Consider the following 11972-nt stretch of genomic DNA (forward strand, 5'->3'; position numbering starts at 1 on the left):
GGAACGTAAGCCGGGTTTAGACCGTCGGGAGACAGCTTCGTTTTTTTTATTTAATTAGTAGTTTATTATTTATTATAATCAATATTGAGTGTCTTATAAATACAGTTTTATTTTGTTAATATTATTAATGTTTTTTTATCTATCTATACATATTTTTTATTAATTAATAGTTTATTATTTATTATATTAACATTGTTTTTTTTTATAATTATTGTTTTATTTTGGTAATATTATTAACATTAATATATTATTATGTACATTCATATTTATTATAATTTATATTGTTTTTCTTATAAATACAGTTTTAATTTCTCAATATTATTACAGTTATTTATCTATCTATACATATTTTTTTTATTAATTAGTAGTTTATCATTTATTATATGATTTTTTTCTCATATAATTATAGTGTTATTCTGTTAATATTATTATTAACATTAATATATTATTATTTACATTCATTATACATAATCCGTTTTTACTTTTTTTTTATTATTACTAGTACTATTTTTTCTTTGTACTTTTATTTCTTCTACTTTTTTTTTATATCAGGGTTGCTTAAGTTTAGCTTCTTAAGTTCCTAGACCCGCCGGGAACCAGGAACCCTTTTTGGTAAGGCACCCTGATGCTGTTCAAGTGCAGCTCTGTATTGTTGGAACCTGCTAGTTCTTTGTGTGATTTCAGAGGTTTCCTCCAACACAGGCTGACTTGGTTGGTTTGGAGCAGGAAGCTCTCCTGGAGCAGCCATGGCTGGAGTCCGGAGAGGGCGCCTCAAAGCAGCGTTCTGTGGTTCTTGTGCAGACTTTGAGGCTTTGGCTTTTAGAACTGCATTTTCAGCCAGAAGTGCTTCATGTTCTTGTTTTGCAGCTGCATATTTGACCTCCAGGTGTTTTTGGCCCAGAATTTCTGAATTGATCTTTTCTAAATCTTTGGTGAGGTTAAAATTTTGTTTCTTCAATTCTGCAATGCTGGTCTCCATTTGTGGATATTCTGTGGCCAATCCTTCTAATTGTTCTTTCATGATTTCCAGATTTGTGCGTTCCTCCAAAAGGGATTTATTGATTTCTTGGACTTTACTGATGGACTCTGTGGTTTCGTTGAATTTTTCCATCATTGGCCTGAAGTCCTCACATTGCTGAGAAAGAACTCTGATCTGCTGCTTTATTGTTTTGTATTCACTCTCCACAGCCTTTTTCTCAGCCTGCAGAGAGGAATACTGAAGCATCATCTCAGAGTCTTTCTCATTCTTTTTCTCCAGCTCTGTCAACTTTTCTTTCAGGTTGGCGTTTTCTTTCTGCAGAGACTGGAACAAATCCGATTCTTCTTTGTACTTCTGTTCCAACTCATCTGGAGACACACCAAGGTTTTTGCGGATGCGTGCCCTTTCCTTGTGTAGCTTTACTTTTAGAGTTGAGAACTCCGAGGTGAGGACTCTGTTTTGGGTTGAGACCGTTTGTTGTTCAGCTTTCAATGCAGCAAATGTTTCTTTTAAATCTTGGAGATTTTTGAGGTTCTCCTGAAGGTCTTTGACTTCTTTGGTAAAACGTTCATTTTCTTGTTTCAACGTTAGAATGTATGACTTGGCTTGAAGGTATTCTTGTTCTGACTGGATAAGTTGTTCCTGCTCTTTTTTCAGACTTTCCAGTGTTTTCAAGAGTTCAGCGTTGTTTTGTCTCAGTCCATTAAGGTTGATGGTAATGTCCTGGTGCTGCTGAACCCAAAGTTTTGCCTCCTCACACTGCACAGTGAGCTGGATAATTTCAGTATCAAGGCTAGAGTTCTCCTCTTCCAGAGACTTGGTTTGGATGAGGATGGAGGCATAACGTTGTTTTGTTGCTGCCTCCTCCTCACGATGGCTTTGGAGGTCTTTGAACTGGTTCTGGAGGGCAGTGTTTTTGTCCTGCAGTGTTTGGAGGCGATTCTTCTCGTCTTTGAGCTGAAGTTCCAGAGGTTCAAGGGCCACAAGGGTGGTTTGGACCCTGTGAACCTCTTTCAGTAGCTCACTGTTCTCCTGACTCAGAGCTTTGGCGGTGAGTTTGACTTGGATTAACTCGGTGGATAACTCTTTAGTATCCCGAACTCTGGCCTGGAGTTCCTGAAGAGTTTCTTTGAGGGTGGTGTTGGTCTCTGTCAGGAGGTTGACTTTTTCCTGTTGGTTCTTGCAACGGTCCTCCAGGGGTTTTTGCTCCTGGATTTTCTTGTTGACACGTTGCAAGTCCTTTTCCAGCTTCTTTGTAAGCGTGGCGGCCGATTTCTTTGCCTGGCAGAGTCCAGAGAAGGTCTCTCTCAGATTTTTCTTGCCTTCCAGCTCAGCGGCGAGGGTTTGCAGCTGGTTGGTCAGCGAGATGTTTTCCTGGACTCTTTTCTGAAGTTTGGAAAGATTCTGTGTGAGGCAGCTCTCCTCTACACCAGAATCTCCAAAATGGCGAGGGAACATTTTAAATATTGATTTTCAGGATAACTAAGAAAATCTTTAAAATGTTCTCGTAGATGATAAAGAAAGTAGATGCAGTTTTTGTAACGTAGGAAAAAACTGCGTGTTCCTCAGTAGCTCGAAGGTACCTGACGAGATTGCAAGGTTATCGTAGCTGGGGAACAGAACGTATGCTCTCTGGTGCGAACCAAACGGGCAATGAAACAGAATTAGTTGAGGGTCCTATAAGGCAAAAACATGTGTGACATCATACTCTAAGCCCCTCCCCCTTTCCCCCATGAAGATCAAAGGCCTGGGTGGGAACATGCCCAGGCAAAGTCCTCTCGATGATGATGTCACACTTGGTAATGTCCCTCATCATGTGTGACATCACCAAGAGTGACATCACCAAGAGTGACATCGTCGTGTGTGGTATGGAATGGTCCAAAATGTTTTGGTATCCTGAAATATTCAGAGTACTTTTCACTGGAACTAAGGGGCCAAGCCCAAGTCCTGAAAAACAAGCCCACACCATAATATCACCTCCACCAAATTTCTTACTCGGCACAATACAGTCTGAAATGTACCGTTCTCCTGGCAACCTCCAAACCCAGACTCGTCCATCAGATTCCCAGATGTTAAGCATTATTCATCCCTCCAGAGAAGTCCTCTCCACTGATCTAGAGTCAGTGGCGGCGTGCTTTCCATCACTGCATCTGACGCGTTGCATTGCACTTGGTGATGTGTGGCTTCGATGCAGCTGCTCAGCCATGGAAACCCATTCCATGAAGCTCTCTGCATTCTGTACTTGGACTAATCTGAAGGTCACATGAAGTTTGGAGCTCTGTAGCAATTGACTGTGCAGAAGTCTGCAACCTCTTTGTACTATGAGGTTCAGCATCCGCTGACCCCTCTCCATCAGTTTACATTACCAACCACTTGGTGAATGAGTTGCTGTTGTTTCCAAACTCTTTCATTTTGTTATGTTAGTCTGGTAAAATGATTAGAACACCTATTCTGTTCATCTGGATGGGTGAGCAAATCCTTTTCGCAATATAGTGTAAGTTTAATTACTGAACAAAAAATTTTAATCAAAAACAATTTATAAAATAATATCAACGGGGGACCTTTCTGTGTGGAGTTTGCATGTTCTCCCCGTGCATGCGTGGGTTCTTTCCGGGATCTCAGGCTTCCTTCCACCATCCAAAAACATGCTTCATAGGTTGATTGGCAACTCTAAATGCTCCATAGGTGTGAGAGTGAATGGGTGTGTGATTGTGGCCCTGCGACAGACTGACGACCTGACCAGAGCGTCCCCTGCCTTCGCCCACAAGTGGCCGTGATAGGTTCCGACATTCCCGCGACCCCGAAATGGACTAAATGGAATAGAAAAGGAATGAATGAATGAATGAATGAATGAATGAATGAATGAATGAATGAATGAATGAATGAATGAATGAATGAATGAATGAATAATTCGCCAATTTTTGTGCTTAATGTTTTTTTTTTTGGCTCTAGGAATGTCCGAGTGGTCTTGTGGATGAGGAAACTTTTAAATCCATCTACTCACAGTTCTTTCCTCAAGGAGGTAAACATCTATTTATTATCATCAAGGGCAAGAAATATTATAACTTTGTGTTAGAGGTGATTTAGCTAGATTGTGTGTCTCTTTTCAAACATCTGCACTTCTCCTGGGTGTAATTTCAGATGCAACCACATACGCACATTTCTTGTTCAATGCCTTCGACATGGATCGAAACGGTTCAATCCGATTTGAGGTGAACACGTGAGCAGCTTTTTTTCATTCAATTGGTTTTTTTGTGTGGTTTTAATTTAATAACCTTTGAATTGTCTTTGTAGGACTTTGTGATTGGATTGTCTGTTTTGCTTCGAGGTTCTATCACAGAGAAGCTTCGTTGGGCTTTTAACCTCTATGACATCAACAAGGACGGCCTTGTAACTAAGGAGGTGCAGACTGTGAACAAAGGAAAAAAAATCCAAACTTGGTTTATTTATACAAGTTTGAATATATTTTTATTTTTATTTTTAGGAAATGTTGGCAATAATGACTTCCATCTATGACATGATGGGCAGGTACACCTTACCCAGTGTGCGAGAAGAATCTCCCTTTGAACATGTGGAGAAATTCTTCCAGGTAGGATTCATTTTTAATACAAAAAAGTTTCTATTACTGCTTATAATGTTTGTTTATACATATTTTCACAACAAAAGCCATGAGTCTGAATTACTACTAATTTCTAATAACTGAATTCCCATGGATAAATCAGTGCTTTGTTTTATCTTCTAATGTTTACTTTATTTCTTTTATGCTTTAAACACTAGAAAATGGATCGTAATAGAGATGGAGTGGTGACAATAGATGAATTCATTGAAACTTGCCAAAAGGTAACACCATTGGAAAGCATTTAAGAAATTACAAATGACACTTTTCACATCATTTTACTCAGTTTTATGATTCAACAGGATGAAGATATAATGGCATCCATGCAGCTCTTTGAGAATGTCATCTAATTTCTGCAGTTAAAGCTGAACTAATACATCTGAACAGCAATACGTCCAGTCTTCAAAAGAATGCATGAGAAGTTTTAACAATATGTATTTTTTAGTTTCAGCACATAGAGGGGATCCGATGCATCATGATAGCCAGATAAATATGATATGTTTTTCTGTGACATTAAAACAAAGCATGTTATGCAACCATCACAGAGTTGTGTTTCAGCCGGCTAAAGATTTTTGATTTCTTTTTTATTGATTTAAAAGGAAATTATTTTCTAAAAAGAAAGGGAAATGTGTGCATTTAACCAACTCAAGCTTTGTTTTAACTTGAAAACTCACATGATCTTATCATATTTTCTCCAGGATGTGAAACAACATTTCTCAAAATACCGACACAGATGTTTTTTTTTCTACACTACAAATAAGATGAACCTTTAAAACTTCTAAGTAAACTCCTGAACTAATTTGAAGCATCTTGCTGCATGCATATAGTAGCGGATGTATTCTTTTGTGCCAAGGCATGTAGATGTGCTCAACAAAGCTTCACTTGTCTAAATTTCTCTTTTAAAATGTTCCCCAGAACCCCTGACAACAAGCATCCTTAGTGACCGATCTTCTGAATCATTTTTAGTTCTTATTTTCGAACAGATATGTCCATTGTTTCAGCTTTGAACTCATTACACAGTGGTTTTGGTATTTAATACATAACTATCAGTTTCTGTCCACTAGATTTTTTTAAAATCCTTTCAACTCTTAAGAAAGTTCTTGATGTTAATAACTGAATACAGATATGTGCCGATTTTATTTATTTATTTATTGGTTTGTTTATTTACTTTGTGGATTGCAATATTGCAATACTTGTGTTTTATTTTGTCTAAAAAATGTTTCATGTATTTATATCCAGAAATGTTCATCAATGGTTATTTTTTTTTAATTAAGAACTTTAGGAAACTTTATGACAGATTTAAATGGATTATATATATTTTTATCCACTAGGAGATTAAACTTTAAATAAAAAGGAAGTTGATGGGGGGGAAAAAAGAGATAAACAAAAAAACAATCTGTATTTAAACTGTTGGATGATGGGAGAAAATTCACACAACAAAGATTAACATCAGCGTAAAAACACAGCGACTGTTTTTCAGATATTATTGATCTGTAGCCAATCACAGAACAGAAACTTTTTGGAGGAGGAGCTAAACCGCAACCTGATTATTGTTTGGAAATGAACATGAAAGCCATAATGCTGATCTATGACAATACAAGAGTTGTGGCATGAACAAGGACCACAGCACCTCTCCATCCCTGAATGATCACCCTGAGAGGTAAGATTGTTTAGTTTTTATTTTGATCTGCTATGCAAAACGTTTTCTGTCACAACAATGTTATATGTTGTTTATTTAAAAAAAAGGCATTTTTACTTTATAAAAGTTGCCAACTTCACTTTTTAAATGTTCCATTTCTGGCTTTATCCATCTTTAGTTACACAGACAATTTTTGAGAACATCTAAAGAAATATTTAACAGTAGATCAACAAATACATCATGAACCGGAGAAATGGACATCACCTAATACTCAGCAAATCCCAGTGTTACCAGAGCTGCTGGATTGTTCTAGATGTCTGTTGTGTTGGTGAGCATGTGACTTTGTTTGTGCAGAGACGGTTTGAATGCATGTCCACACTTCTAAGCTCTTCCTGTCTCGTATATGAATGAGCACGGTGAACTGCACAGAAATGCCAAATTAAGATGTGAAGGAAAGACAGAAAAGCAGCTTTTTTTTCACCCCAATTGTCTCTCTGTTTCTACAGCTCCGAAAATGGTTTTCCAGCAGAAGCTTGTCTCATTTGGGGTTCTGGTGCTGCTCCTGGCGGCTTTGTGCCCACAGTATGCATGCGGTAAGCGAGGAGGCCCTTTCAGAGGCAAAGGAAAAGGTGACGACGAAAAGGGGTCCTCCTCTCAGGGTCGAGGCCTCTCCAAGCAGGGCCTAAAGTGGGCGGGGGCAGCAGCAGCAGCAGGCATGCTGGGAGGCACGGGAACCGGGTACGGACTGGGCCTGTTCGGCAAGCCAAAGCATGGGGGCGGCAACTTCAACAAGCAGAAAAGTGCTTCCTCGGATCAAGGTCAACGGCCTCATTACCAGGAAACCCAGAAACAGAACAACCAGACATTCTGGAGAGCCTTTGTTCGAGGAGCTGCCCCTGTTCCTGAGGCGAACATGTTTGGCATGCTGGGACATGTGCTGCCTTTTCTCACAGCAGCGTGGATCAGAGGGATTTAATGCAGTGTGAAATCAAATAATGATATCAATGAATAAAATCAAAGCGTTGTGCTGAACTTATTCTTGCTTTGCTGAACTTATTCTTGCTTCTTCAGGTTTTAAGTCACTAAGAAATAGACCTAAATTTTAATATGCTCATTCCAAATGGGTCATTAGTGCCTAATTTAATCAATTTTAATAGTTTGTTTTCTACTTAATTATTTTTTATTATATTAAAAACAGTAAGACTAAGATGATTAGGTTAAAAAAGGAAATTATAAATTAAATTTTTACCAACAAAAACCTTGAAATTTCATATAAATATGGTGGAAAATATTACAGCTCCCTTAAAAATATATTTTGATCATTTGTTTATGTTTAAAACTGGAGCCATAAATGTATCTGTTCTGTTTGTTTGACAATAGTCTACTAATTCTATTATGTCATTTATCTATTTTTCCACTTTTAAATGTTAATATGAAAAAAGTTTGGAATCTAAAAACTGCATTCAAATTTTAAAAATGTTGTGAAAAAAATCACAAAAAAATTAAAACATAAACCGTCCTTAATAAGGTTGATTTTCCATAAACCTTTCCATTCAATTTTAAATCTGAAACTGCTGTTTTTATTAAATACTAATATAATAATCATAAAAGGCACCAATCAGGACATTTGGATCATGTAGACAGAGAAACTTTATTTAATTAAACACATGAACATCCACAATAACCTAAATTATAATCCATAGCATTTTATGAATAACACGAGGAATTCACAATGTAAATCAGAAACAGGCTTATACCATGCATTTAAACTTCAAAATAAAAGCTTATGGAAACAGTAATGGAAATTCCAGTTTAAATTGGGAATAAGTGCACTTCACAGATCTTTCTCATACAACATGGCATCAATAAAGTAAACCTGGGAGGAACTTATTAGAACAAACATGTAAAACAACAATACTGGATTCTAATATAAAACTATAAAGGGGTTTGGTGAAAGGCTAGCTGAAAACAGGAACATGCACGTAACAGAGAGCATCACTTTAGGATAGTTTCTGTATTTGTTATTTTAAGTTTAAAGTCCCTTGAAAATGTCATCATTGACTAACTACACATGGGACACATTAAAAAAACTTTTACAGCAGTGCTTTAATTACAGCCTAAAGCCAGAAATGTTTGTGTGAAATTAAGGAGAAAAGCTGACCTTTGGATCTCCAAGTGATCCTCAGGAACATAAAAGGAAGAAAAGTCAATTAGCCAGTTCTTTAAGCAGTCTGTAATGTTTCTTTTAACATTGTGTTACTTATTACAATGAGTCACAGGAATACTCGCCAACTGTAAGTCCCACTGCAATCACAACATCGATGCAACCAAAATTGGACTTTTCAGTAACTTTTATAAAGGTGAAAAAGGAATTGTTTTGAGCACATAAATAAATAAAACTGCCAAAATATGGAGCAACTCCTAGCTTTCAGTGCAGGACATTATCAGAACAACTTAGAGGATACTTTTGTCCTCTCGAAGTGCTAGGTTTGCATTACAAACCAGAAACCAGCTGCCAAAACTAGATTTTTAAACATAAATAACTGTGACTTCAATAAATTCAACTTCCAGTTTCTTGACAAAAATAATGGAGAGACAGAATCATGGCTTAGTTATGCAAGATGCTAGCAGACTATTTGAAGCCTGAGCGCATATAAAAGACGTTTTAGTGACAGCTTTTGCAAAACTGACAAATGTACCTGTGAAAGGTCCTGTAAAACAGCTTTAGTGATTATTTTCTGTCCCATCTAGCCATTAGAATTGAATCCGATTGGTTCTGGTTTCAGTACACGAAAACTTTTAAGTGCAAAACAACGCTAGAGCAACAAAAGTCTAAATGAATACAAGAGATAACAACTGTACTGTTTGTGCAACACAAAAAAGATGATCTAAATATACTAGAAGCCACCTCTTTTAGAAAGCTTTCACAAGCTCTTTTGGATATTACATACATGTTTCTCTCCGCTATTTGTATTAGGAAGGTTGTTGTTTCCACCGTGGCAGTTACATACATATTGAGAGGAAGTAGCCATGCATGTACAAACAATGGGAGTAAAAATTACATTAGAGATGAAGTAAAAAGAGTGAGGAAGTTGTTTTTCCTCACTGGAGCAGGAGCATGCTGGAAAGGAGCATGAAACAGGAAGTGAAAAGCTCAAATAACCCGTAGCTCAGAGCACTGCTACGACCGGCCTGGGACTGTTGCTCCGATCGAGATTCAAGGAACTGCTCTGAGTAGATCATGTACTTCTCCACGCAGCGCCGGGACTTCATTTGCTCAATAAGGGCAGGGTACCCAATCTCCTGAATGCTGACGGTGTCATCCTCCTCAGTATCCACTCCACTCACGGGAGCAGGGGAGCGACTGGCCTGGCCGTTGTCGGTCTCATTCATGCAGCGCGCCATGAACTTCTCATAGGACTCTGCGCGTGGAGGAATTTTGTAGACGTAATCTCGGCCATAGTCTTTCTCATCTGTGGATTCCTTACCGTAACGACGGTACATGTAGTTGTTGTAGTAGGATTCTTCTTCAGGGTTCCGGAAATTAAAATGCGGTCGAGGGAAGCGCCCTAGTCCGTATCCCACAGCCATCCCAGCAAGAGCACCAACACCTGCTGCCATCATGGCTTTTTTTGCAAAACCAGTAGACCTGGGCTGGATCCCCATGCCCTGCACTGAACGAGAGAAAGGAGACCCGCCCATCCCATAGCCAGGCTGTCCATAACCTCCTCCGCCAAACCTGGAATTGTACACGTTGTTATTTGGATTCCAGTTGGGGTAACCACCAGGATTTACACCTCCTCTGCCTGGGTATTGGTTAGGATACCCTCCAGCTGGGTATCCAGCTCCTGGATATTGATTAGGATAATTCCTCCCAGGGTTTTGGTTAGGATATCCACCACCAGCAGGGTACTGGTTAGGATATCCTCCTTTGCCTGGATATTGATTAGGATACCCTCCAGCTGGGTTTCCACCTGCAGCTGGGTAGCCACCTGCAGGATAACCCCCGGGATTCTGGTTTGGATAATGGCCAGCTCCTGGATTATTTGGTGGATTTTGCCTGGGATATCCTCCGGGATTAGGATTGCCTGCTCCAGGATGGGGATAACTTCCTCCGGGAGGATACGGATTTGGGTTGCGGGCGGGATTCTGTGGCTGCCGGGGGTAGTTTCCTGGCTGAGAACTGGATGGCTTTGAGTGTGTCCCACCCTTGTTGCTTGACGATGAGGATTTCTTGCTGCTGCTGCTACTTCTCTTAGCCCGTGCCGGTTCCATATTGAGGAGAGATATAATAAGGAGGGACAAAAGGCCCAATTGACACAATCTTCCCATCATGGCCTTCAAGAGAAAAGATTGAAAACAGCAATTACAACAAACTCACAAGTCATCTTTGTTATCTTTATCCTGTGATGTAAGGGATGGAAAATAAATAGTCTTGTTACTTGACATTTCATAATCAAAAACACTAGATAAACACCTAGTAAATAATATAATTGTTTCTTCAATCATCATCTATTGAGCCCATCCTTTAATTACAAATAAAAAATAGCAACTGAAGGGGAATGACTTGTTATTATACGCATCACTTATTTATTCGAGTCATGTTACGATTTATTTCCATTTAAACGAATGAAAGATTTACATTGCGCCACCTGTTTTTACTGACAACATTGAACGCATCGTTACCATTTCGCCAGCCTAGTCGCGTAATCCTCGATGAATAACAACACGCGTGGTACATACATAATATGCTGCAATATGATTGTTGTATGGTATTCGTCTTAAACTAATGAATGGCCGGATGTTTTCATTAATATTATTATCATTATTCCTACCGTGCTGAGATGGCCTGTCCGTGCTCCTAGGATGCGTTTCTGAGAAGCTGCGTTTGTTGTCCTCCCACCGTCGCTTTTCCGTTACTGCGAGAGACAGAAGGCTGCAGCCTGGGTTAAGGCGGAGCTAAACACACACGAGTCACTTCTGCGAAATTACGAGGAGCTTGCACGTCCAATAATCTTCCTAATGACATTTTATTTCTCTGATTAAATACAATTTTTCGACTGATATTGTCCACCAAAACCCACTATAGTTCTTTTGGTGGCCTGCAAAGATGAATAAATGTGAGACTAAATGACAACAAGGTACATGTTTCGTGTATGGTAATATTTTATCGGCGAAACCAGTTTAAAAATAAAATGTTTTTAATTGGTAAAATGTTAATGTTAAGTACCTTCTATTATAAATTTAAAATAAAAAAATGTAGAAGTAAAGCCGACAGAATGTGTTTGTGCCGGTCACTTTTAGGTGGAGCACAACGTCACACCAAAAGACTTCCGGTGACTTTCATACATTTGTTTGGTCGTCACAATCAAGTTTGTTAGCAGATAAGATACGAGGTCGATATAATATAATATAATATAATATAATATAATATAATATAATATAATATAATATAATATAATATAATATAATATAATATAATATAATATAATACGATTAAAAAAGAAGAGGAGCATCCACCAGAGAATATCACGACTGACGATGACACACCTAATAGCACAGGGTTCATCGGCAGTTGATGAAATCGGCAATTACGTTCTGAGAATGATAAAAACTATGGACAAATCTGTGCAGTGCGATTCTGAGAAAAACCTGTGGAGTAGAAATTCCGGCAGGTTCTTCATACTAAGAAACAAAAGATGCTGCTTTAACAATTCAGGCTGTACTAACATTTTATT

The 11972-nt window shown here is 38.4% G+C and overlaps 3 protein-coding genes across 5 annotated transcripts in view; 1 reads left to right on the forward strand and 2 right to left on the reverse strand.

Annotated features, from left to right (window-relative positions):
• Positions 1–5137, forward strand: part of LOC101166068 (calsenilin) — a 31929-nt gene extending 26792 nt beyond the window's left edge. For all 3 annotated transcript variants that reach the window (XM_011481841.3, XM_020707706.2, XM_011481842.3), the window contains 6 exons: positions 3932–4001; positions 4121–4191; positions 4274–4381; positions 4464–4568; positions 4757–4819; positions 4898–5137. In XM_011481841.3, coding sequence (XP_011480143.2) covers positions 3932–4001; positions 4121–4191; positions 4274–4381; positions 4464–4568; positions 4757–4819; positions 4898–4945 — 465 coding nt within the window. In that variant the 3' untranslated portion in view covers positions 4946–5137. The remainder of the gene's footprint in view (positions 1–3931; positions 4002–4120; positions 4192–4273; positions 4382–4463; positions 4569–4756; positions 4820–4897) is intronic.
• LOC111948379 (paramyosin-like) lies at positions 490–3694 on the reverse strand. The gene has a single exon (XM_023961156.1). It carries the CDS (start codon positions 2435–2437, stop codon positions 581–583), a length of 1857 nt encoding a protein of 618 aa, XP_023816924.1. The 5' UTR covers positions 2438–3694; the 3' UTR covers positions 490–580.
• A 3998-nt stretch (positions 5138–9135) lies between the features above and the next one.
• Positions 9136–11531, reverse strand: LOC101169548 (calcium-binding protein P). Its single transcript, XM_011481843.3, has 2 exons — positions 11070–11531; positions 9136–10572 (listed from the first exon to the last, which is right to left on the reverse strand). Exon 2 carries the CDS (start codon positions 10567–10569, stop codon positions 9337–9339), a length of 1233 nt encoding a protein of 410 aa, XP_011480145.2. The 5' UTR covers positions 10570–10572; positions 11070–11531; the 3' UTR covers positions 9136–9336.
• Positions 11532–11972: the final 441 nt, after the last annotated feature.

Source organism: Oryzias latipes, chromosome 12 (genome assembly GCF_002234675.1).
Source record: "Oryzias latipes chromosome 12, ASM223467v1".
Classification (NCBI taxonomy): domain Eukaryota; kingdom Metazoa; phylum Chordata; class Actinopteri; order Beloniformes; family Adrianichthyidae; genus Oryzias; species Oryzias latipes.